Below are 27,976 nucleotides of genomic sequence, written 5' to 3' on the forward strand. Positions count from 1 at the left end.
ACGGTGTCTTCTTTCAAGGCAGCTGTAGATCTCTCCTCTTTAGCTCTGGAGACTCCAGTAAAACTGAGATTTCTGGCCTATCCTTTCCCTAACACTACCTTTATCTCCTAGGCCCGAGACAATACAAGACAGGCAGGAGAGCCTCTTCTTCACTGAATGCTCTTGGGAAGGTTCACCAGAATCTTCCATACTTACTCTACTCCTATGGCTTTAATCTATATAAGTCACTCTCCGAAATCCCAGCCCCATCTTTCTCTATTTTTTTTAAGAGAGTAACAAATACAGTAAATCCTCATTATCCACAGATATGAATTCACGCCTTCACTAAAATTTGTAACTCCCAAATCAATAATAGTGGCACTAGGGTGGTCAGCAACAGACACGCACAGAGTGGCCAGAAATTTCCGTCCCTAACACCCAGCTCCCAGAAGAGGTCAAACAAGAGAACGCTCCGCCTTCTTGTTTCAGCTCTTATACTATAAACAAGGGCTCTTTTTGTGCTCTGTTTAGTGGCATGTTTTTCACATTTTTGTGTTTTGTTGGTTTTGGTTTCGGTTTTGGTGATTTTGCTGTTTAAAATGGCCCTTAACCATAGTGCCCAGGTTCTGTCTAACATTCCTAAGCATAAGAAAGCTGTGGTATGCCTTTCAGAGACAATAGGTATGTCACCTAAGCCTTATTCAGGCTTAAATTATAGTGAGGTTGACGACGAGTCCAGTGTTAATGAGATCCCAAATATATTAAATAAGGTGTCTTTAAATAGGAAAAAAAAACCACATAAAACAAGGTTATATATTAACCGGTTGATGAAAGTGTTGTGACCAGAGGCTCGTAGGAACCCAATGCCTAGGGGCAGTGGTTCAGTGTTCTCTAATTCATTGTCCAGTAGTGACTTTATAGACCATAACCACGATGAATAATGAGAATTGACTGTAGGCACCAAGAGGCTAACTTACATTTCCCATATGCCTGGCACTTGAGGGAGCACAAATGAAGACTTGACTCCTCTCCCCTTCAGGAATCTACCATCTATTTGGAGAGGCAGGGACAGATCAACACCATATACAAGGGTATTGGAGAACAATGCAATGCTCTACATTTCCTGTCAGTGGAAAGGAACTGAAGAACTGTGCAGGCTCGACTATTTTACACCCATATGGGAGCAGAGACATAATGCCTCAATTGTGGGGGGCGTTTGATATATTTTAAAGTACTCTCACATTAAATATTGCATTATAGCCTTCCTGCCCTGTGGGACTGTTAGGAAAGATAGGAACATGACTATTTTATAAAGGAAGCCACGGAGCCTCAGGGAGAGGCTAAGTGACTAATATGACATAACCAGTAAATGGCAGGGCCAAGAATGCAGCCCAGGTTTCCTACCTCCTAATCCAGTGCTCTGTCCATACTAACACTATGAGATGTCACGATCAGAATATTACCTAGAGGCTTAAAACCATACTGTTGGGATGATTTTCCTCTTCTTTTCCTTTTGAAGCTTACTTGATATATTAAAAATGAATATGCACAACCCTTGGCTAATGAATTAAAGTACACATGCTAAAAAATAACAAAATCAAGAGGAAATGGCCCGGGGATATGGGTTGGGAACAGTACACAGTGCAAGGTGCTGAATTTGGGTTCTGTTGCTCTTTGAACAGCTGTGGGAAGTTGGGAGACATGGTGTATTTAAGTAGATGAAAACATTCTCTAGCATGCTAAGCCATTTCAATTCAGTGAAGTACTGAAGAATTATTATTTTTTAGTAGAATCACATAATCTTGACAGGAACAAGAGATGCTGGATTGCTACAGATTTGATTTCTTGGCCCCTGGACAGCCAGGGTGACTCTGAATGAACTAGGATGCAATATACAAGTCTAAATGACCACTTCCATGAGTGGCTGATTTGAATCAAATCCTCCTAGTATTCCTTTTTTTGCCCCCAATACATGACTTCGTATTTGTTGATCTAAGGGATTATATAGACAGTGAGGAGCCTGTGAGAAGTAGTGCTTTATCAGAGTTGTTTTCCTCTGTTTTTAGGTAGGAATAAAGACAAAAAATGTTCAGCCACTAGACATGTCATAGTTTTTATCATCTTTTGGAAACCAGGGAAGTATTTCAGTCGTAGTCCTAAATTGTATCTGCTAGCTTCCAGTGACTGTGGTCTCCTTGCCAACTCCACTTGCCGTCCTAGATTTTTACTCATAGGTGTGTGTTGGCTTTGCTGGTCTCTCATCCAGGACATGCAGCTTTCAGTTAAAGATGCTGCATGTCACCCATGGGATATAAATGTCCTCTCTTCCTTGGAGGCACTAGATTTAGGAATTTTTGTTTCCTATTGCTATTTTCCTTATGAGAAAGGGTGAGAGAAAGGCAGAACTCCACCCTTACAAAACACCATCACAGCTGGGCTTCTGTAGGGATCTTGAGGGTTCCTAAATATCCCCCAAATGTTTGAAGTACAAGCAGTTTCATTCACACTGTTTCTCTCTGCTTTCTTCCTCTTTACCACCTGTCTCCTTCCTCTCTTTCATTCTTTTTCTGTCTCTTCCTTGGCTGCCAAATTCACTCATTTTTTTTTCTCCTCCTCATGTATTTTGGTTCCCTGCACTTCCACTGCCTTATATGAGATATGGTATTGTAGTGGGAACCAGGACTCTTTGTTATGAGTAATATGTGTAATTAACAGATCACCAAAACTGATACTTGAGTAGATGGTGTCAAACCATATTTAGCCGATTGGGTTTGAACACCTGGCAGAACAAGTTTGGTCCAATAAAAAGAGCCGAATTCTTTCCCTTTTAAGAGCTCTCAAGACACTGGTTACATCTAAACCATAGGGGTAGGGGAAGGGTGCCATTTGCCGTTGTAATTCAGACGGAGGGATCACCTGGCAGAGGAGGGAGAGTTGCTTTTTAGGTGTTCCCCGCATCGCGGTACACGTGTCCCTTTGATGTGTGGAGAATGCATGAGAGGCAAAGCAGGGCGATTTCTGTGGGAAGCTAGACCAGCCTCCCTCGTTACATAGGCTCGTCCTCTGCATTGCATCCGAGCTTCAGTGATTTGCTGTTTGGAGACTGCAGATTTGCATAGAGCCCCTCGCTTCGCCAGCGTGTGTGGTTTTTTCCTTTTCTTTTCTTTTCTCTTTTTTCTTTTTCTTTTCTTCTCCCTCCCACCCCCCTCCTTCGTCTGCTTCTTCTTTTCCTCCGCTCTCTTTCCCCTGTTCGATCCCCGCTTCCTTCATAAGGGTGCACTCTTCCCTCTGAACCCCTCGCCGGGCGTAAGTGTCAGGAGGCGGCGGACGCGGAGATTGCCTCGGGAGCAGGCGATGCGAGCCGCTGCTCCGCGCGCTGCCCGGGGGAGGCTGGCGCGATCCGGCGAGCCGGCCGGGGCTGAATGGAGGGAAGGGGTGCCTCGATTCCATGGGGTCTGCTTCTCCCTTGAAAGGAGGTTGGGCCGGCGAAGTGGCCTCCCCAGTCCCCACACACAATGCTAAATGGATTTACCTAGTGGATTCGCGGTGGATGGCTGTCATGTAGAAGTGAGGACCCTCCGGGAGGAGCTTTAAACAATTTCCCCGCTCCCCACCCCCCCGGCACGCACTCTCGCCCGAAACTCTTTGGGAGTATCTCTCGAGAACCTGGAGCCCCGGAAATCTGGGAGCAGCCGCTCGCTCCGCGCTCGCTGTTCCCCGGGGCTGCCTTCCCGGACAAGCCCCCCATCAGCTGCATTTGCCTCGGCTATGTTTCGGATTCTTTGGGGTGCAAGGCACGGCGGACTCCAGGACCCCGAGAAGACTGTCCGAAGGAGGGAGAGGATGGGTGCCCTGGCGCGGTGAGGCGGCCGGCCCCTCAGCCCACCCGGAGCCGCCCGCTCCCCGGCTCCCTCTCCCCTCCCCGCGCCCCAAACTTTGCCTCCCGCGGCGGCTGCCCCTCGGCGGGCGCCCCGCCATGTACCAGAGGATGCTCCGGTGCGGCGCCGAGCTGGGCTCGCCCGGGGGCGGCGGCGGCGGCGGCGGCGCAGGGGGGCGCCTGGCCCTGCTCTGGATAGTCCCGCTCACCCTCAGCGGCCTCCTAGGAGTGGCATGGGGGGCGTCCAGTTTGGGAGCGCACCACATCCACCATTTCCATGGCAGCAGCAAGCATCATTCAGTGCCTATTGCAATCTACAGGTCACCGGCATCCTTGCGAGGCGGACACGGTGGGTCTGAGGTGCCAAGTTCTCGCGGGTTACTCCCTCTCTCCCTTTCAACCCTGCGCTCGCTTCCCGGCCCCTAAGGCTCAGAGAAATGGGAGCGCGAGAAAGGGAGGTGCAATTGGGTGTGTTTGGTGGGAGCCACTTATCTCTTTGAAGACAATAGAAAGGGGCTGGGGGAAGGCGTCGCGGGTGTTTGTGGTGAGGGGTGGGAGGGGCGTTTCTTGTCGGGGTGCCAGGAGAAAAGATGTGGGCACCTATTAAAGGACCATCCCTGGCCGGGCGCCTGGGCCCCGCGGGAAGGGGGCGTTACTAGCCAGAAGGTCACTCGGTGTGGCCGGATGGGGCGCCGCGCTCAGCCGAGGGACCTGGGCGCCACAGAGAGGAGGGCTCTGCAGAACCTTTTGTCTGTGCTGTGTGTTCTGCCCCACCTCCTGCCCATTTTCCCAGGCCTGGGGGAGGGAGAGGTTCCAGCCTGTACATTCCTTCAAAGTGTGCCCGGACCGCAGTGACAGTGAAGCGGTTGGTCCCAGGACTCACTCAGCACGCTGCCAATTGCTTTTGCCCCCACCTCTTCCCTTAATTGGAGAAGGTAGGAGAGTCCCCGAGGCACCCTCTCCAGGGCCGGCCAGCCCCCTGCCAGGCTCCGGGGGGACCTTTGAACACCATTGCCTTTACTCCACCCACCTACACAAATAACACTTCTCTTTCTTGGTGATTGGACTGAGTTATTTTTTAAACAGAGCAGAGTTATTTTTTAAACAGAGCAGCTACCCAAACCCATCTCCCCGGATCCTGTCTGAAGGCTGTTGGGATGAGGGAGGTCCTGCTTCCTTCTTACTCAAGAGTTGAGTGCTTTCCAGAGAGGGCAGGTGGGTCAGTGCTGGCCGGTCTAAGCCAGGAGGTCTGCCTGGAGGAGAAGTTAGAGTAGAGGGAAACTATTCTCCTGACCCCAGGTTCCTTTGTAAAGAGCAGAGTGTGGAGAAGAGCCTTGGCTGGTAGGTTTCTTCTCCAGAGCGGCCAACAATGTTAAGGCCAGGTTCCTCTCGTTTTCAGATAAGTGCCTGTTTCAGATTCCCTGAACTGCCAATAAATAAAACATCAAACTGTTTTTGTGAGTCTTTCCCACTACTACCTGTGTTTCTTCTCTCCCAGTGTCAAGTCTGCTACTTGAAAAGGCAGGGTGAAAGTTGTGGAGACTTAAATCCCTCCCTCCACCCTTTCCCTGCAGGGCCCCTTCCTCTTTCAGACTCGGTTCAGCTTTCCATCCTTTGCCCCTCTGCTTAGGTAAATCTTCTCCCCAGAGCAGCTGCTGCTTATACCAGGACAGTCCTCTTCCCCAGGGACAGGCTTCCTACCTGGGGACAATTCTGGTTAGAGATGAGGAGCTGGCTTAACCCAACTGAAGAGAGAACAAATTCTCTTGACACCTCTTTAGGAGTGGCTTAGAGACACACCTCGCTGTGGGTCCTAGGAACCCCTTCCCTTCCTTCCCTCAGGTTCCTCTCAAGAATTTTCTCTAGTTCAGAGTGGCTAGGATGGAGAGGAGTGATGCCCCACACCTGGGCTTCTTAGCTGAGAATAACAGAAAGGCTAGATCCCCCTGAAACCGTAAGGAGTTTCTGCTGCTCTCACCACTTGCTCACAGTATTCCAGGACCTTGCTGCTCCTTTTACCTGGGTGCTGTTCCCACCCACTGCCCTGCCTTTGTGCAAAATTGTGTGAGCCCCGTGGGAGGGAGGCAAGTCAGGGTGCAGAAGGGGCAGACATAGAGTGGGTGGGTGAGGTGAGCCAGATGGGGGTATGCGAGGGGGTGGGGCGCCTAATTGTGGCAGTGGGTAGTGCTTGGCTAATCATCTCATATGCATATTAACTTCTCCTTTTCTGTGGCTCTGCCTCTCCCAAGGGCTGAGGCAGCTGAATGGGGAGCACCCTGGGGAAATGGAGAGAGGCGAACACCGAGGGGCCCTGCCGCAGAGCCGGCACTCCTTTGCCCTTCCCACCGCAGCTCCTGCCCCAGTCAGGCGCCGTCTGCTGGTCTTTACAAACATTTCTTCCCCTCCAGAATACAGTGATTGTCTCTGTATGTGAATGAAAAACTAGGCGCACCTATCATTGAAAAAAGGAAAGGATAGAAGATAGTGGAGAAAACTGTACGTGAACAGTGGTTGGTATTATTCTTTTGGGTCAGAGAACTTTCTCTTTCCTTTTTGAAGGTTGTATGATCATATTTGTTTTTGAAACTCTCCCCACCCTCCTTACACATACTTCTGGAGGAAGATTTCTGATTCCCTTTTTTTTTTTTTTTTTTTTTAATCAGAGTAACAAACTTACCTGTCAGTAGCCAGCCTCCTCCAAATAAAAGCTGCCGTGAATCTTTCATACTTCATCCCTTTCCTTCCTTGAAAAGAGGGAATTAACTCTGGCTAGAGAACAATCAAGGAACATTAGGGATGAAATAAGATGGAGAGATGTAAGGTGGGAATGCAGAGGGGCTGAGAGCAGGGCAGGCAGGGTGGTGGCTTAAAAGAAACCTAGTAAGAAAGAGGTGATGTTGAATTTCTTGGGTCAATAAACTGCCTGAATATTCAGCTAATTAGGCTAAGGACCCACAAGGAAATAATCTTTGAGCCTAATAGACGAGGGTGAAGGGGAAGACCAAAGGTGAATGACAATATGATAAATTCGTAGCTGAAAATCAAGGCAGGTGTAAATGAGGTTTAGTTCAAAATCTGAGACTACTGAAAACATACATATGTTGATGAACAAATCGGCCAGCCTGGCTTTTTGTATTAGAATTTCTTGGAGTCATAAGCATTTTTTCTCATAATAGGGAAAGCATGTATATGCTTGAATGTGTAAAAGAAAAATCATGTGTTATTTTAGGGAATAAAATTGAGTGTACCCTCTATGTTTTGAAAACTGCTGGGTTGACTATCCAGGTTCATTCTTCTTCATTTTCTCATCTTGCCATGCTTCATTTGCACTATTATGAGGTGTCACTTACAAGGATTGCAGGGTGCTGAAAGCGCTCATGGCTACCCTGAGCATCTTTTTGCAAGCTGACCCAGTTGCAGAGATTATGATGAGGATTTTTTTAAAAAATGCATATGAGAAGCAGGTTTTGAGATCACCGCAGAATCCATTTTATTTTGCATGTACTTAAAAATATAAGTGATGAGAATACCTCCATAAAAAATTATATTTTCATTTAAAAAAACAGAGAATTGTATGACTGTTAATGATAAAAAGCAAGCTTGCTTATAATTAAGAATGCTACTTAAAGCAGCGAGAGTTCAGAATAGACCAGTGTGTTCAGTTAGTATTTCTTTAGTGATGTGCTATACGTGCCAAGCATAGAATGATGTCAGCACAGTGCTCGGGTTCCCATCTCTTCTCCTGGCTTTCCTGGGAACCTCTGCATACTTTCAGAAATTAGCTTAGAACCTCTCAGTAATTTCAGGAGATAAAGGAAGGAGAAAGCCATCACACAACTGAGCACACCAGGGCTAGCCGTTCTCCTCCCACAAATATGAGCTCCAGAAATTATACTGTCATGATTAGCTTATAATATTAAAGGGCAAAAGGGCTTTCCCAGAAGGGAATGTTAACAGATTTTAAAAGTGTGGTTTGTAATTGAAGTAGCCCAATGCTGTTATATAAGAATAATAATTATATCTTGAATTTATAACATTTCTCTTTCTGAGGCACTTCTGTACATACACTAACTTCTAAGAGGAGCTGTCGGTCTTGGAGGGAGTTAGAATAACATTTTCCTTGTAAGGGTACTGAGGCATACCGTAGGAGTACCGAAAAATGAAGCCAAATCTCTGATCAAAGTCAAAGAGGAGTTAGAATCAAGGCTTCATGGCCCAAAGCCCAGAGCAGCTGAAAGGGTCCACCATGGGCTTTAATGGTTGATCTCTTGGAGAAGAAATCATTGCAAGGACCAAAGCCTAGCATTTTGCTTCCAACATGTGTTAACAAGAATGAATACTGTACGAGAGGCTGATGGTCACCTCACTGATGTCCCACTGCTCACTTCATTGATTCTGCTGAGGAGGGTTTTGTTTTTCTTTTGTTTTTCTGAGATGTAAGTTGCTGTATGATACAGTGATCCCTTTGCTCCTTTGTCTATCAACCAAGAGAGTTGCAACCTATTGCAATATACTTAGTGTTGAAGAAAAATTTAGCTTTTCTAGTAATTAATTCATACGTGTGACCCAAAACATTTTTGGCTATGAATATTCAGCTGAAATAGACATTTCTACCCCACACCTCTTTCTTACATTGGCTTTTTGGACAAAAATATGCATCACTGCAATGCTATTTTAGGTAAGATGGTCAGCTAATATTTCTAGAAGAAGCTTTGAATCAGTCATGGTCCAACTAATCCAAGATTCTCGGGTAATTTTTGGTTGCCCCCAACCTTAATATATTTATTTTTTGGATTGTCCATCCATTCCTTCAGAAAATACATAGTATGTGCGTGTTTTTGTGTTCGTGCATCAGGTACTGTGGAAGGCCAGATAATAATTGGGATAATGGAATAGAGGTAAGAGAGGAGGAGCAAGGTACCCATGGCAGGACCATCAGAAAGTTTGCAATTTAGTTTTAAAAAATCCAAGCTATTGTTAGAAAGAGTTAATCATTAAGCAAAGAAACAAACCTTGTTCTGTAAAAACAAGTAGCCTCTGAGCATAAATGCAAAAAACAAGTTTGTGTATGTGTGGCAGTCATCTGGGACTCAACATGAAACGATCTGATAAAAACATCAACATAGTGGATTTTATCTACATTACATTATATTGTCCTTTAATATTAATGTTCTAGAAAGAGCTTCTTGCACAATTGCTTTTCACTAAGTTGCATATATTTCTAACAAAACAGGAAGTCTTTTATTTTTCAAATAGAGGTAAGTTTGGTTTTGCAAATGTATTTAATACAGGGGCTTCTTGACTTAAATTCAAACTACTACAAAAACTATTGAGGCAGCTTGGTCTGGTGAAGATAATTCACAGACACGTATCTACTTGAAAATTTAGCCGCTGCCACTTACCAACCTTGTATAAATTTACTAAACTACTTGTCCTCACTAAGATCGTTTTCTCAATCCATAAAATTAAAATATGAGTTATAACTCAGTGAAGAATAAATGAGACCATGGATTTGATGAATACCCAGACTATAATAGGCCCCAAATAAATGTTTGTTTAAAAAAATTAGACATTTAGTTAGTTTACACATCTTGGCTATTTTTAGGAGTGCTCCAATGAACATGGGAATGCGAATATCTCTTCAGAATCCTGATTTTAGATCTTTTGGATCTAAAGAAGTGGGATTGCTGGATCATATGGTAGTTTTTTGGTTGTTGTTTTGTTTTGTGCATGTGTGTGTGTACGTGTGTTCTTCTTTTAAAGAAATTCCATTCTGTTTTTCACAATGGCTGCACCACTTTGCATTCCTACCAACAGTATACAAGGGTTCCGGTTTCCCTACATCCTCATTAAATTTGTTGTCTTTTTGATAATAGTCATCCTAAAAGGTATAAGGTGATATCTCATTGTGGTTTTGATTGAATGGATAAAGAAAATGCAGTACATGCAGATAATGGAATATTATTCAACCTTAAAAAAAAGACCATACTTCTTCAGTGTATCATGGGTGAACCTTGAGGACGTTATGCTGAGTGAAATAAGCCAGTCACAGAAAGATAAATGCTCCCCTTATATGTGGCATCTAAAACAGTCAAACTCCTAGAATGAGGGAAGGGAATGGTGGTTGCCAGGAGCTGGGAACAAGAGGAAGTGGGGAGTCGCTAATCAGCAGGCATGAAGTTTCAGTTGTACAAGATGAATAAGTTCTACGTATCTGCCGTACGGCCTTGTGCTTAGAGTAACAATACTGTGTCGCACACTTAAAAATTTGTTAAGCCGGCAGATGTTGTGTTAAGTGTTCTTACCAGGATAAAATAAAATTTAAAAAAAATTAGAAGAGATATCAGAGAGAAGACACATGAAGTGGAAAAAACAGACTTGAAATCGGGAGACTTGGATTCTAGTTCTGATTCAGCCAGTTATGTTGTTCATCCTCAGAGACAGCTGTCCCTGCCTCATTTTACACTATATCCTGTGTCTCTTCTAAATGAAAGACACAATCGGTTTTCTGATGGGCTATGACCTTAATGATAATGTTGAGCATGGCTTTTTATATTGTTTAGTCATTCATATACATAATTTTTAAATTGGACTAAAATCATTTCCAACTGTCAGTTCCAAGTTTCCTTTGATAAAAAGAATCTCTTAAAATCCTCATACTCCTGTTGTCTTTTCCCGGAGGCTTATTGATTGTAAACATACTGTAACTGGAGATATTTTTGCAAAAATTGTATTTAGGTCCCCTCAGCCCTCCAGTTGTCCTCCTCATTACTTAGAGGTGGCTTACTTAGGTGCACAGGAACCATGATGGGGGGGCCAGGCTCAGGGTGCTTGCCTAGGACTTGCCACTCAGCCGAGGTCTTAAGGAATATCTCTTAGAAAAGCACCCTCTTCCTTTACTTGGTCCTTTTTCCCAGTTCTTTTGGGTCTGTGTGGGGTGTAGAATATCTCCCTATACAGAAATTGTTAATAGCCTTTTAAATATTCCTTTCTCTCACAAAATGCAAGAATTTTTTCAATGTTGACCATATAACAATGAATTCCCTCAAGCTTTAGACAGAAACTTAGTAAAAACAGCTATATTTTAAATATATATATCCACAGAGCCGTCATTTAAAGTGTCTCATTTAATCATCATCATAACCCTGGCAGGGCTTATGATCACAATTTTGCTGACAGGGAAACAGATTTAGAGAGGCGATGATTCTGCCAGGGTCACTTAATTAATAAGTATCCGCAGTACTTTTGCTTTTCCACTACAATATGATAAGAGGCAAGGTTTCTTTTTTTTTAATACTGCATTTAAATTTAGGAGACCTGAATTTTGTCCCAGTGTCGTCATTTTCCAATTCACTTCTCAAAAAAAAAGAAGTTTCTTCATTAAGAATAAAATTGGCCGAGAAAAGGTAGCTAACTAATACAGTTATTAAGAATTGTAAGTGACTATATATGTGAAATTTGTATCTCCATTCTAGTGGAAGAAATTTTAGTTAATACTACATTTTGATACTTAGCTGAAAATAGGTAGTAGGATGGGGAGGGATTAATAAATGAGGGATATTTTCAAATTCAACTTAAAGCATTATACTTAGACAGTGATAAAGAACATTAATCAAATGATGATGATGATAATAAAATACTTCATGACTAAAAGATGATGATCCCTAAGCAAACTTTGTGTTAATCACTAAATATACAGGTAGATAAGAAGAAACTGCTGTGTCTGTCATTTTTGTGAACTTGATATCTGTGGGATTTGTGGATTGGAACTAAGGTAACGTAGAAAGGTATTTCTCCAGGGTACTTGCAAGATACATGGTTATGTACATATCAAGTTTTACATGAAGCTTATATGAATCTGATAGCTGTGTGTGTGTGTGTGTGAGAGAGAGAGAGAGAGAGAGTAAAAGTATTAGACCCTTTTTAGTTATGGGATCTGTAGTTTAAATGTGTTATATAATGTGACCCACATTATGGACTTTGTTATGTGTTTGTGTACATGTTGTTTTTTTTTTCATATAACTCTACTGGTGAGAAAAAGTATTATGAAATACCTCTGAAAATTAGCAACTAGAAATAAGACGTTTAAGTAAATGGTAAAGAAGTGATTTTTAATGTGTGGTAAAATACATGGCAGTGACATTTACTGACTTGGACATCAGTTCTGCACAGTTGTTTTGATTATATGAGTTGCCATTGGACTAACAGTGGTACGTGTAATTATTTATGTGGTTCAGCCTGTCTTGGCTATTAGTTACCATCTGGTCATCATGACATATTTTTCTAGATGACTACAGGATTCAGGGCTGCTAAACAGAAGTGGTGCTTTTGATGCTTCTTAAAACTGAGATGAGTTTGGATTCTGAAATGTCTAATTTTACTTTAAGATTGAATTATTTACAGGGTGGATAAAGCATAAAGCACATCACTCTGAGTGATTGTGATGCTGTTCTAAAAAAATATGTTCAGGGCAAATAGGGAAGTTCAGTGTCATAGTATTCCAAGAGTATCCAGTTAGCACTTTTATTTGGGTATGCAGCAAGATGCTTAAAGAAGTGTGTAGCTTTCCTGGTGAATTAATCTGTCCAATTTTTTAACATCTTGCTTTTGTTAATCTGATAAATGCTCTAGTTTGTGTCTATGGCATTGTATGTCGTTACCTTTTCATTATCATATATGTTTCAATCTGGCATAGAGAAATAATACTGGAGCATGACAAGTTTAAATACCTCGGAACTTTTGCCTACAAGGTGTATTATAGAAATTCCACATTGACTTCCGAGAGTCTTGCCATGTTGGACTAGTTATGCCCTAACATACTCATTGGAAGTTGATCATTTTCTACATTACACCTCTCCAAAGTTGAAGTAATGAAATTTTCCTCAACACTCTAGACTTAACCTCTTGAAGTGTACCTTTAACATTTTCAAAATTGCAATACGCTGTATCAGTTATTTTTCATGGCTACTGTCAGACTGGTAACATATGCTGGAATAAGATGAACAATAAATATATCTCTGTCAGCACAGTGGTTAACTGGACACGCTGTTATATATGCAAATAATGTATTTGGTTTCCCCATTTATTCCTCTCCTTGGGACTTGTCCTAAATGTGATAATAGAAGTTTTGATTCTGTGATGGACAACTTATACCATAATCAGAAGTGGAATGCTGCAGATGGATTTCTGATAAACATCTTTATACAGAAGCCTATATTTTCGTATATGCACAAGGTATTGATTGTCTGGGTGCCTACAAGATTGAAATATATGACAATAGTCTATTTGTACTTGCCAGCAATAAAACCTTTGCCTCAGTAATCTTACTTTTAAACATAAAACTTTGCTTTTACTTTTTAATAAAATAAAAATTTTAATTATCTTTACAAAAGAAATTAACTCAGCTCTCGCCTTATAGTAAGGAAGTGACTTAAATACTGTAGAGGTATTTCACTATTTCTTATTCCATCCCAGTAAAAAGGCTGCACAGAGAAAGAACTAGGGCTATGAAAGTGGTAGTAAATGGCTAATGACATCATTTATTTATTGACTAATCACTTAGTGCTTGTTATACATCAGGTGCTGTTTTAATCCCTTAACGAAATATCAACTCAGTTAATCCTCAGCATTCCATGCGGTAGGTTTTATCAATCTCCCATTCTACACAGAAGGATATTAAGGCATACCAAGGTTAAGAAATGACAAGGTTATAAAAACTAAAGTTCTGGGGCCTGGATTTAAACCCAAGCAGGCTCACTCGGAAGCCCATGCTCTTAACCCTTACATTTTGCTACCAACAAATGTAATTTATCCTGACTGAGCATTTTGTTTTCTCCTCCAGCTCTTATCACCAGCAGTACATAGGGGACCAACCAAGGATGACTATCTGGATTTACTTTGTTTAATTTCCAATGAGTCATTCGATGAAGGTTTAGAGCCTCCTCCTTATCTTCCAATTTGTTTTTAAGCAACGTGTTTTTTTAACTACACAGGGCATCAGTAGGCTTCCTTGTGCCTCCCTTCCTCATCACTTTGTTTTGACTGACTTATTAATCTCAATATCCACCACCACATCAAGAGTAAAGGAGTGATTGATTTAAGATGCTTATTAATGTTTATTAACTTCTTTCATTCTAGTAGGAAAATACATTCCCCACCAAATTGATAGATCTGCTGTGATAATAGACTAATTTGCAAGTGCAGCCATGATTTACAATTAAGAATGAATAGTTGCATTTTATCTGATTACGTGATTGTAGTCTTATGAGATGAAAAGACTCCTATAAATGGTTACATAAAATTGTATAGTTTTAAAGGCAGGGTATAGAGAAAAGACTGACAATTAATGAACTACTCTGAGTATTTATCCTGATTTTAATTATGATTTCTAAAATATGAAACCTTGAATATTTTAAAAATCAAATTGTTTTGGTTATGTATGCATGGTATTATATGACATACATAAAAAATTTAAGCATTTCTTCCACTCACTTCTAATTAGACTGTAAGTTGGGGCATCGTTCAGAAAAGGTGGTAAACGCTTTGGAGTTTGAGTCTCTTAGCTACATTTTTCTTAAAGATTTTTTGTTTGTTTATATTAACACCACAGAAATTCTGGGAATTCTGTAGCGAGATGAAGGATTACTCTTTTAGGTCTCCTTGTATCCACTAATTAACTGACTTTGGGCAAGTTTCTAAACCTTTCTGTGCCTCAAGAGTAAAATTTTCCTCCTCAAGAGTAAAGTAGAGCCTATAATCTCTACTCTGTAGGGTTGTTGTTAAGACGACTTTATGTAATCCTCTGGCACAGGACCTGATAAATTGTGGCTGCTCTTCAACTAACAGATTAACCTCTCTCCAACAGTGGGTCTTCTTGGCTCTGCACTCCATTAAGGAAAAATCCAGAAAGGGTTGAAGTTAGTTATAAACAGGACTGTCCTCAGAGTCTTTTAAAATAGATTGTCTTCTCATCATGCCAGACTGACTTGGTGGATTACGTACATAAAGACAAGGGGTTGAAATCGAAATCCTTTCCTGGCATTTGATTCATCCAAAAAAGGATGGCACAGATATTAACAAGAGGATATTATACATAAAACCAACAGTTTTTATGCCCTCTTTCCCTTGGGGAGTTAAACCAGGAAACCTGTAGCAGGGCTGAACCACAAAGGCTATTGATGCATCTTAGGGTGGAACTTTGTTTTCTTTCGAAGTTTTGTTTTGAATTTAGATTAGGACTCCTTAAGATAGGGTAAGGAAGGAGAGAGCATTGATGAGGAGAATCTTAGGAAAATGATTCTACTTTTTTTTGCCTAATCAGCCTCTGAAAATGTCAGCAAAGGCAAAGCCAACTTTACCTGGCTATATTACAGCTGAAAGAGATTTCGGTAAGAGAAACAGTATTTCCTGGCCCAGAATCGCTATGTCACTTCTTTTACTGTGGCCACTTTGCTTATGCTGTAGCCAAATGCTAAGAGTCTAGCATTTAAACAGCATAAGCATTTGAGAATACTAAATCAAATGAAAATGCCCAGCAACTGTAATTTAATCACCTATTTTTGAAAGATAGCTAGCCAATTTCTTAAAATAAATGAATGTTTTAACAGGAACTTAATATCCAGGCTTGATTTTTTTTTTTTTTTTTTAATCCTTTCTAAAAAGAGGCTATCTTAGGGAGTGTGTAGTAGGCAAAATTTCATGATAGTTGGAAGCAAATTTATTTCATGATAGTTGGAAGCAAATTTATTTCAGGCATGTGATCACCTGGGATGATGCAGACTTTGAGATAGAATCACTTCATGGAGTGACCCATTAGTTCCACACCCCATAGTGTGAAGAAATGCTTTGAGGTGATATCAACAGAGTATTTCAGTCCAAGCAAGATGTGTTTAAGATAAACAGTTGATAAGATCAAAGTTATTGTCTTTATTGCCCCTCCCCCAAGGTTTTCTTACTGCTGTATGTGAGTGCCATCAACAAGTTTAATCTATGAAACCAGGTAGCTTGAGTTTTCCCTAAATGAAGATAGATGCTTTATAGATAATAGATAATGAAGAGTGTTCTTAGAGAAAGGAGAAAGCATTGCCTGGCGCCTCTGGGGCTTAAGACATACGAGTCTAAGTCCCACCTTATGCATTCATGCATTCCATAGCGTAGTATTTTGGAGAATCTGGAGACTCTTCATAAGAAGCGCCTGCCATTCACGAAACAGGGCCCTAGTGAACGTGCCTTGGCAGTCTGCGCTACGGCAGAGTAGGTGTTTAGAAATCAGAGATAGAATTTTCAGCAGAGACACAATCTCTATAGAGACCTGATTCTTCATTTAACTCTAAAACACAATGCTGCGCTTGCTAGACGCTGGCTTTAAGCTGCTAGAGAGGAACACATTCCTGAGCGATGGAAAGACACACAGAGAGACAAAAAGCCCCCCAAGAGCAGGGCGGTGCTCCATCCTTCCCTTGCCTTTAGGAAGCCCTGCTATCCTCACGGCTCAAAGTCCTGCATCTGCAAAGAGAAAATGCGAGGGGAAGGATATGTAGGGAACGGACTTTCTGTTTTTATATGATTTCTTTCATTCAGCTTCCTCATTCACAATATGCAGATATTTAGGTTATTACCAGAATGTGGGGGTTTGCGCACTCTCTGCTGGCAAATCAGTGTTCCAACAAGTGCCAAGAATCCAGAGACCAGTCATCCATCAACAGCACTCATCAGGGCCTGCTACTTGGGGTGGGACATTGTTTTACTGACGACCAAAGGACACAGGGCCTCAAAGACACCATCAAATGCATTCTGCAGCCTCGGGCTTTGGAATTCAACCTGCCTGCCTCCTGTTCTTTCAGATGCTGCAGGGAGGCCTTCCAAGTCCTAAAGCAGCACGCAGCAGATGTGAGCCACATCTCTTTTTCACTCCACCACTGCTTTCCAGACCTGCCAGAGACCCCATCTACACATCCCATGGACTAGACAGGCACAGATCTACCTTCTCTTCACATTTCTATAGGAACCTGGTCCATATCCTGTTAGTGGTCGGGGAGATGTTTCATTGCATTTCTCTTTTCACATGTGTAGAGCTTTTAATTGTTAAAAAAAAAAAAAAAAAAGGTTTCTCATGTGCTTTTCTTACATGATACCTACAATAAGCCTGTAAATCTCACATGGCAGGTGTTGCCCCATTTTGCGGGTGGGGAAACACTGTGGCGTGGTAACTTTAAGTGGCCTGATTTGCTCACATGTTTATAAATGACAGAGCCGGGACTTAAACACAGCATGCTGCTTCCCAAAGTCCAGTGCTGCTTCTGCCATGTGCATAGGTGAGCACAGGGTCTGTGGGTACTGTCCTCAGAATCCCAAGGAGGTGAGTATGCCTGATGATTCAGCAGGGAATCTGGGAAGGAACTACTGAAAGAACTAAGTCTTCCTGATCTTCTGGGCTAGTAGAAAAAGGACGAAGGAATCGAGGCCCTTTAGATAAATTAAAAAAAAAAAAAAGTTTATTTGATGATGAAGGGAAGGAAAAATGTTTCCTCTACCTTTCAAGTCTTCCAGCTGGACTAAGAATTAAGTTTACATGAAACAGATTAACAGTAGAACAAGACCAACCTCTTATTATTTGTGCACGAAGGCCCAGTAATGAAATTGAGGCCAAATAATGAATAAAGAAATGACCAAGGCAGGCAGTTTTTATACTTTTTAGATGAAGGGACAATAAATCTGTGAGGAATTGATAGGACAAAGAAAACTTAACTTTGGGAGCTTCAATTAGTAAAGAATTCTAAATAGAATTTGGTCTGGGGTAGTAAATTAGTAAAAAGTAACAAGGGTTATTTACTGCAGCTTTCCTGGCCCTGAATATCTTCTCTCTGGTGATAAGGATATCTCGTTACCTCCTGAGAGTGTACCCGAGGGGGTTACCTCCCTTTTACAAGGGAGATTTATTTCCTACTTTCAGTGGAACGGAGAGGGTCTGAGTGTCCTTTTGCGCAGGCTGTCTCTGAAGTAACTTTTATTTAAAATAAACAATATGCAAAAGTGGCATGTTAGGGCAGCCTGTCCTTGGCCCCTGCAGTGAGATGGTTCAAGATTAGAGATTGGCTTTTAATATGTTTTATTAGTGTGATGGTTTAATTTTCTTGTTGCTTATTAGGGTTTGTCTTTTGGAAAATAAATGAGGATTCTAGCTCGAAGAATGAACTTATTGCCTCTTTATCATTGTTGAACTAACTCAAAAAAGTATACATAACTCTGGGAAGGCACTCTAGCTTAACATATCTTCATTTAACAAATGCTTTATTTTTTTTTTTAAAGATGGACAGTAAGAAGAAGCCACATATAATTAAAATACCCCAATTACTTGTATGGAATTATTTAAGAGCACTTGGAAAATCGAGATATTCTGTCAAGACTTAATAACTAAGGCATTTGATTCTTCACAAAGATGGCCAAGAAATTTACAAAGAGAGTATCAGTTTGGGAATGTATTTTGCTTATAATAGTATGAAAAATGATGCCCAGCTGGCAAGATGGTCAGCATTCCCCTGAAGCAGAGATCTCTCCAGCTAGGTGAAAGTAAATGCTTCCAGGTGGTATGTTAGTTTAGAGAGTATGCTGAGATACATTCAAGGTACGTGTTTGTAGAAACATTGCCTACATTTTCGAAGCAGCACTCTAATTCCCCTAGATTAAATTTTTGAGGACAGGGAGTATGGTATCTGTTGCACCTCTACCACCTAACGTAATGTCCAACAATAAATACTCAAAGATATAGAAATGTTTATAGAATGATTCATAGAAAGCATCTTTATATAGAAGCAATAATATGTTCAATACTGTTATTTGGAATTGACTTTAAAGCTAGTTACAGTCAACAGTGTACGATAATTTGAGCCATATAAATAGCCTGAAACATCTAAATATTTCTCCCATTGCCTGTGATTCCACCATTAAAGATTCATTCTTTAGTGTCTTGATAGCTTTCATTAAAATCTGTTGTATATGTTAAAAGAGCAAGAAATTTGGAGTCTACCGGTTGCTGGCTAGATGACCTTTCTAAAATGCGATAAAAGTGACAGTCCTTGTCTTTATTGAACCATGTTATGTGAGGAATAAATGGCATAATGTTTGTAAAGTGCTATGTAAATTATATTTAGGAAGAATAAAAACATTTTAATAATATATGTAACCCAGTTACTTAGGAAATCATAATACTTTCAGCTGATGTAAGCTGATGATTCTTAACATTTAAATTGTATCAGAATCACCTAGGGAAATTATCGAAACTACAGTTGCTGGGCTGCACCCCTAGAAATTCTATTCAGTAAATTTAGGGTGGGACTCAAGAATTTGCATTTCTAAGTACCTGCTTTGAGAGATTATAATGTAAGTTGTTCTTGAACAACTCTTTGAGGAATGACTTTACACTGTTATCAAGTAATATCTTCAACTGCTCGCCTTTACCTAGCTCTTTGTAAGCCTCCAACACATATTGTCTAATGAACAATTAGAAAGTGATTACTTTATATCCAGAGAACACAAGGATGTCACTTGGATGCAAGGAGAATGGTGTGGGAAAGTATTTCAAACTGATAATCACATTAGTGATAGTTGCTCCTGAGAGTATTAACAAGGATACTAACAAATTGTTGTCTTTTGTCTTTTTCCTAGGAAGGATTGTTATACATACTAAATATTCATACAGGAAGTAGACTACAAGCAGATCCCCTTGAAAGGTTCCTAGCTATTGTTTTGATGGAATGGGGTGTCCCTGCATTCAGCCAACTCTGCTCCATAGTTATAATTTTGAGTCATCTGCATGTGTATGTGAATGGATACATGCACACAGAAAATTAAAAATTTTTAGTCGGCATTCTCCTTTTGCCCTTCTTTTGATGCATTCTTTGGTTTTATATTCCCAAAATCTTTAGAAAGGATTTTTTTTTCTTTTTAGTTTATAATGCAAACTAAGATGTCCTTTCTTCTTTTTTTCCCCAAGTAAAAAAGCCTTTTAATGGTTAAAGCTTTTACCTTTGACCGTGAAAGCTTTTTTTTTTTTTTTTTTTTTTTTAAAAGAGAGGGAGAGAGAGGGGAATGGGTGGGAGAAGGAGAGAGACTCTTAAACAGGCTCCATGCCCAGCGTGGAGCCCAACACAGGGCTCGATCTCACAACCCTGAGATCATGACCTGAGCTGAAATCAAGAGTCGATGCTTAACCAGCTGGGCCACCAGGCGCCCCGACCATGAAAGCTTTGATGCAGGTGTTATTTTGGCATACATGTCATCATACCCTATTTATAATGTTTTAGATTTTGTACGGTCTTCTCCAAGTTTCATCCCCTTTAATGTTTGTGATTTTTTTAATGTTAAATCTATTTTGAACTTCCTCTTTCTTGATCTTCTTCCTAAATCATGTATACCTTGCTAAAAATGACATCATTACTGGGTTATAATTCTTGATTCCTTTTGGCTTTATGCAGATGACAAATATATCTCTAGAATCAGAAACTTGGGGAAGGAATAGGGAATTTAAAGATTGACTAGTTTCCTCCCCTCCCCCCCAGTTTTACAAATGAGAACTCTGAGACCCAGGAAGATTAAATATTCAGTTTGGGTTTCTTACCCAGCTCAGTACTCCTTTCCTCTTAGCTTTATTCATGAGTTACCCAAAATTTGTGTAATCTAACCATATCCATGCCATTCTTTGTGAAGAATTTAAACCAAGTGACTCCCATGGTAATAAACAAGCTCTGAGCAACTGAACAAGTTTTCCACTTATAAATTGAGAATATCTTTTAGGTTTTGAGCTGCTTTGTTCATTAAAATTTACTTGAACTGAGAGCAACCATAACTCCTATGTGCACCATTAAGCTGACAGTTTTAAATGTTTCCTTGCTTAATTTATATTACTATAGAGATTTTTTAAATGGAGAGAAAATAGTGTTGGGGTTGGGGGAGGTGGGGAAAAGGTATTGGGAGGAAGGATTTTCTAATGTGAATATCCTTGGGGATGCAAGGTTGAAACATGAGGACATGGCCTTATTTTAATATTCTGCCTTTGTTAATGAAAGAAGGAAAAGGAGAGGCTTCGTGTATCTTTAAATTCTTTCTGTCAAACCCTTAAGACATTTGGAGATAACTGACATTAAATAATGTTTGTTATTACTGTACAAGATTTGGAAAACAGAAGTTTGAGAAAAAAAACATCATAATCATAAGCACCATTAAAACTTTGGTGTTTCTAGTAGTTCGTCTTTATAGTTTTAAACATTAAAAAAAAAGATTTTACTGTACATACCATTTTGCATCCCTTTTTAAAATTGAAAATATATGTTAAACATCTTTCCTTGATATTAATTTCCTTCTAAACAATAACTTTTTAGTGACTGCCTGGTAATCCACCTGGACCGTATGTATTTTACCAGACCTTTTGTTGTGGGATGGTTAGATTATTTCCATTTAAAAATTTGATAAACACTGCTGTCATAAATGATATACTTAAATACAGATATCTTTGTTGTGCAGAAAGTGGAAATTCTAAGTTAGGAAGTACAGTTACTTTTAGGGTTTTGGCACTCATTGCCAAACTGAATTCTACCCCCATTCCTCCGGGGTATTGGTTTACATTATCTCCTGTGCCGTGTGTTTCCTGGCACACTGGTCATCCCAGGTTATCATCACCATTTCCGGTCTTTGTCATTTTGTAGGCAAAAAAAAAAAAAAGATAATTCATTGTTTTATTTTACACACTTTTGGCTTTTACCATGTCTGAACATCTTCATATGTGGATTTGCCAATTATACTTTGCCAAATTGCCTATTCACCATGGTTTCCAGTCTGTCTAGTGGTGTATTCCTTTTGTTTGAGTTGATTTGTAAAAATGTATAAATGTTGTTAACCCTTACTGCATTTATTGTGTATGTGAATAGCATTTTTTCCACAGTTAATCACTTGCCTTTTAATTTTGTTTACAGTGCTATTAATACATAGAACTTTAATATTTTCCTGTTTTTCTCTGTTGTTAATTACTTTTTTGGTCCTCATTTCACCCTCCATCCCATAGAGATGACTCTGCTTGTCAGGGTATTTTTTTGTATTTCCACAGGCAGGAGATAGTGAACCAGCATTTAGTCAGATAACTGTGATAGAAATGACAGAAGACAAGGTGTGTTAGAAGGTTGACCAAGCAAGCAGTTCTGGGTCATGAGCGAAATGTAGGAAGCTAATAGCAGCGCAGTGAGGTCTTGGAGTTTAGGAGTGCCATGGGGGTAACAGAATTAGTAGAAAATGATTACAGAGTTTCCAGGTCTTAAGAATACCTCAACCTAGAGAAAGAGAATGAGGTAACTAAATGTTGTTAAGTACTTCCTCTTTTCTGTTGCTAGCCATGGCGTGGAGCTGTTTACATGTGCTGTAGCATGGCCTCCCCTTCAAGATGCTCTCTGTTGTATGAATTTTGTTGACTGCTTTGCTTGCTTTGGAGCAAGGACCCTAAAAGGAAAATATGAACACATTTGTACTAACTTTGGTCTATAATATTAAGAAGCATACTGAAGATCTTTTTTCCCCCTTTTTGTTATGGATTTTCCCTTTAAAATATTGGAAGCATAGGGACATCTGGGTGGCTCAGTTGCTTAAGCATCTGCCTTTGGCTTAAGTCATGATCCTGGGGTCTTGGGATGGAGTCCTGTGTCAGGCTCCTTGCTCAGCAGGGAGTCTGCTTCTCCTTCTGCCTGCCGCTCCCCCTGCTTGTGCTATCTCTCTGACAAATAAATAAAATATTTTAAAAAATTGGAAGTATGACAAATATGATAAAATGCACAAATTTAAAGCACACAGTTCAGTAGAAGAAGTTTTACCATTTATGGCCCCCATGTAATAACCATCTGGGTCAAGACACAGAACATTTTTTGTCATTTTCAGTGGTGACTGTCAGTGGAGAGCTTACCCACCTATCCCACCTGCTATTCTGACTTCTGTCATCATTGATGATTTTTCTTGTCCTGAACTTCATATAAATGGAATCATAAAGAATAGTCTCATTTCTGTCTAGTATCTTTCTCTAAGCATAATATTTTTGAAATTTATCCATTTTGTTATATGTATCATTAGTTCTGCCTTATTTCTGACTGGTATCCCAGTGTATGGATGTACCATAATGTGTTTCTTGATTCTCACATGAATGGACATTATGGTTTATTTCCAGTTTGGGGATAACTAAGACTATGGGCATTCTTAAATAAGTTTGGATAGTCATTCATTTCTTTTGGGGGTATACTGGAACGAGGAAGCCTGGGACATAGAGTAGGCATTGATTTAGCTTTTTAGACAATGTCCCACAGTTTTCTAAGGTGGCTAGATGATTTTATAGTCTCATCAACAACATATAAGAGTTCCACTTGTTCCACATCCTTGTTACATTTAGTGTTGTCAGTATTTTAAATTTCAGCCATGCTGTTAGATGTGTTCAAAATTGTACTGTGGCTAGTCTGGCTGAACCGAGCCGAGTGACAAGCAGTATGAATGTTTACACACAGAAGTTCCCTATCAAAGAGAAGCCTAAGAATTATAGAATATATGTTTTAAAGCATTTTTTAAGATAGTATCAATTCTATATAATTCTAAAACTAAAAACTTAATGGACACAGAATCAACTATATGTAAGCAATGCTAAATAGTGTTTGAAGATAAAGTTCCATGTGAAAACTTCAATTATAATAAAGTCTCAGGTCCTCTCTCATAACCACCTGGCTTCCTTTGGTATTTTCTTTTTCTTTCATTATATGCTTGAGATTGCAACTGCCAGCTTGCAATTTGATTTGGTAGCAAACTGTTATTTTAAGAAGTTAAAATACTTATAAAGAAGTACTTTCTAATTTTATATGTGCTAAGGCTCTTGCTGTCTTTAGATACAGCAAGTACAATATAATAATCTGAGTAAACATCTGAGGAAGAAAATTATTTTTAAATTGAAGAAAAATTTATCATTTGAGGCAATTGCTGCTAAAATTGTTTTATAGTGTTAGTTGAAATTGCTTGTTAATAATTGCTGACATTAACTCAATACATCTTTCAGCACAATATTCATAATACATTAATTAATGTTAAATATTACTATTGGACTGTGCACATACATATTTTAAAAATATGAAAAGTCAGTGCTTGAAATAAAAAATAAAACAACGTGGCTTCTTTGTTTTGGTGAAAACTGATAAACATGAATGCAATGAGAAGAGCAAAATGCTTACTTTGCACTTCTTTTTGAAAACATATTCAAAATACAGATCATACTTAGAAACTTTCTCTGCTAAATATATCTCTTCCAGGTTTTTGCTTATTTTCTTTTGAAATGCTAATCATCCTTATTTATTAGAATCAACAGATTAGAAAACTGTGATGAAGAAAAAATAATATATTGAATTCTTGTTTTTTTAAACATGTTTACAAATTTTATTAGATTAATTTAAAAATAAAGCACAGGGGCCCCTGGGTGGCTCAGTCGGTTAAGCATCTGCGTTCAGCTCGGGTCATGATCCCAGGGTCCTGGGATTGAGCCCTCTTTCGGATTCCCTGCTCTGTAGGGAGCCTGCTTCTCCCTCTCCCTCTGTCCCCCAGCTCATGTTCTCTCTCTCTCACTCTCTATCTCAAACAAATAAAATATTTTTAAAAATGCATAACAAACACATAAAATATTAGTGTAATGACAATGTGCTCTTTAAAAAAATTATTTTAAATTTTAGTATAGTTAACATACAGTGGTTTATTAGTTTAGGGTGTACAGTATAGTGATTCAACACTTCCATATATCACCCAGTGCTTATCACAATAAGTGCACTCCTTAATCCCCATCATCTATTTCACCCATCCCCCACCTTCCTCCCCTCTGGTAACCATCAGTTTGTTCTTTATAGTTAAAGAGTCTGTTTCTTGATTTCTCTCTTTTTTCCTTTTGCTCATTTTTGTTTGCTTCTTAAATTCCACATGAGTGAAATCATATGATATTTGTCTTCCTCTGACTTACTTTGCTTAGCATTATACTCTCTAGTTCCATCCATGTCGTTGCATATGACAAGATTTCATTCTTTCTTATGGCCAAATAATATTCCATTGTGTATATATACCACATCTTCTTTATTCACTCTCTTTTGATGGACACTTGAGGTGCTTACATAATTTGGCTATTGTAAATAATGCTGCTATAAACTTAGGGGTGCGTGTGTATCACTTTGAATTAGTGTCCTTGTATTCTTTGGGTAAATGCCCAGTAGTGTGATTAATAGGTCATAGGGTAGTTCTATTTTTAACTTTTTGAAGAGGCTCCATACTGTGGAAAACAAGGCTGCACCAGTTTGCATTCCCTCCAACAGTACATGAGGTTCCTGTTTCTCTACATCCTCTCCAACACCTGTTATTTCTTGTGTTTTTGATTTTAGCCATTCTGAAAAGTGAGGTGATACCTCATTGTGATTTTGATTTGCATTTCCCTGATGATTGGTGATGATGAGCATCTTTTCATGTGTCTGTTGGACATCTGGATGTCTTCTTTGGAGAAATGTCTGTTCATGTCTTCTGCCCATTTTTAAATTGGATTGTTTTTTGGGTGTCGAGTTGTGTAAGTTGTTTATTTATTTGGGATACTAGCCCTTTGTTGGATATGTCATTTGCAAATATCTTCTCCCATGATAGTGTACTTTTCTAATGCTACTTCTTATGTAGCATTTATCTCTGAGTTGAAGTGGAATCTCAAAAATATCCCTAAAATTAGAATCAAATTTCTTCTGATTGTAAATTCTAGGTAACTATTTCAATAACACTACTAATAATATTGATGGCAGACAGATACATTGCCACTGAGATGTGCTGTGAGAATCAGGCCATCGACTTGGGGTTAGGCAAATCCAGAATTTGCTTGGTGTGTGACTTTGGGCAAGTTTCCTCATCTTTTGAGTTCCCTCAAAATGAGAATTGTGTTAACTCACCTTTTCATGATAACTGAATGGATATATAAAGTGCTTGTCACTAGAAGGAGAACACATTTTGTTTCCACTTCCCTTTAGTGAGGTTAGGAAGACTGTTCTTTTTTATCTCCCCCTGGGACCTGGTGAAGGGCATTGTATTTTTCTTTCCCATCTATTTGCATCCACCCTTCCAGTGATCATCAGTCTATAGGACCTGTCCTCTAAAAGCTGCAGGTTCAATAGCTTCATATAAGCACTGTATTTCCCTGAAATACATCATTTTCTTTCTATCCTGATTATCCTATCTTCTCCCTTCCTTCCTCTCTCTGTACCCAGATACAGAGATTCTGTTTCAGGTTATCTTCCCTCTGTCTACCTTCTCTTTTTTGGTGATTTCATTAGCCATTCTCATTTATTTCTCCACTCTCAACTGTTCTGTTGGATGTTTAAACCCATGTTGGACTTTTTCCACCTGAATTTCTGGGCAGCACATCAAAGTCCAAGAATAAAAGTGAGCACATCTTTCTCACAACTAGAAACTTTTCCTAGAAAAACTAGGGTAGAGTTCTTTAGTGGGGCCTAAAACTAATATAATTCAATGAATGTCAGTTAAGGAAATGAATGCCAAATATTAAATAAAAATGACCACAGCCTCTCCAGCGCCACCTCGTGTGACTGGAAGTGTGACCAAGGAAAAGTTAGAGTGGAAAGAGATAGAAGCTTAAGCAGTTGAAATAGAAATTACTTATAAATTTTACAAAAATACAGGGCTGTGTGAACACACTGCTATGGTTCCCCCCTAGGGCTCTGAAAGAAGTCCCTACAGGTGAGTGACCCTGAAGATATAAGGTTCATTAGCTTCAAGTAAATTGACTTTATTCTCTTATTCTCCCTAGCTCTTAAATGGAGCCCCCATTATTTTGGTCACCAGGGCTCAACATCTTTAAATCAATGTCTCCTTTCCTCTGGCTCAGCACCCAATCACTTGCCTAGTTGCTGATTTTGCTTTCTTAGTATTCCCCTCCTACTGCCACCATCCGGTTAGATCCCAGTACCTCTTGTGGAGACCATTTCAATAGTTTTTCTCACCAGTCTTCCCATCTCTAGTCTTCTTCTCAAGCCTACATCCCTTGTTCAGTCTCCCTGAAGTATTGTTGTCTTTCCCCTCCCACCAAAATAAGTTCAAATAGTTAAAATTCCCAAATCTTACATTCAGAACCTTCCCTTCCTTGACTACAGCCTTCTATCTTTCCGTGATTTTCCAGCTCTTTCCAGAACTACTTCTCTGATATCCACTCATAATCTACCCCGAATCACTTTGAGTTTCTAGAACATCTCTTTTGTTTTAGGCAATTGCTACTTACCATACCTGGAATTGTATGATATTATCTGTTGGATCCCTTTTTATTAAAATGAAGTGTTTTCTTCAAATAGGTATTTCCCATGTTTTCTAGTTCATTGACTTGCCTGAAGTATATGTTCACTAAATCATTGTTAAATAAACAAGTACATGCAGGCATATTTTGGAAAAGGACTTAGAGCTAGATCAAATAATGATTTCAGAGACGCCTGAGTGGTTCAGTCAGTTAAGTGCCTGATTCTTGATTTTGGCTTAGGATACGATCTTGGGGTCGGGATCGAGACCCATGTCAGGCCCCATACTCAGCACAGACTTTGCTTGTCCCTCTCCTTCTGCTCCTCCCCGCACCCCGCTCTCTCTCTCTCTCAAATAAATAAATATTTTTAAAAATATTGATTTCAAACACTTTGTATTTTTCTTTAAACCATGATGCTTTCTACCTAACCATTCACAAGGTCAGAATATTGACTACCCAGTGGTGTAAATAAAATTTGAGGCAATGAAGAAAATGCTCCATAAATGGTCCATCCATTCATTTACTGAAACCAAATTGTTCAGCTTCCCATCTTCCAGTTTGATTCTCCCTTACACATTGAAAGGGCCTATTTGCGTTGTTTTACTTAGAAATACATATGGAATACCTATTGTAGGTGTCAGCTACTATGACTAGTGGCCCTGATCTCACAGTGGGAGGCAGACTTCGAAGTTCGAACACTAAAAGCACTGGTTCTCAAAGTGTGGTCCCCAGACCAGCAGCAGCAGCATTACCTGAAGATTTGTTAGATACAAAATTTTGTGCCCCCTTACACC

The 27,976-nt window shown here is 39.8% G+C and overlaps 1 protein-coding gene across 26 annotated transcripts in view; it reads left to right on the plus strand.

The window, feature by feature from the left end:
* NRXN1 (neurexin 1) overlaps positions 1–27,976 on the plus strand; it is a 1,113,724-nt gene that overhangs the window by 700,100 nt on the left and 385,648 nt on the right. The window contains exon 1 of one of the 26 annotated variants that reach the window (XM_078056593.1): positions 2,909–4,205. The exons of 22 other annotated variants lie outside the window; for them this stretch is intronic. In XM_078056593.1, coding sequence (XP_077912719.1) covers positions 3,956–4,205 — 250 coding nt within the window. In that variant the 5' untranslated portion in view covers positions 2,909–3,955. Of the gene's footprint in view, positions 1–2,908; positions 4,206–27,976 lie in introns of those variants that run through there. 3 more of the 26 variants (XM_078056592.1, XM_078056596.1, XM_078056595.1) reach the window with 3 other exon arrangements.

The sequence above is a fragment of the Halichoerus grypus genome, chromosome 10 (assembly GCF_964656455.1).
Source record: "Halichoerus grypus chromosome 10, mHalGry1.hap1.1, whole genome shotgun sequence".
Lineage (NCBI taxonomy): Eukaryota > Metazoa > Chordata > Mammalia > Carnivora > Phocidae > Halichoerus > Halichoerus grypus.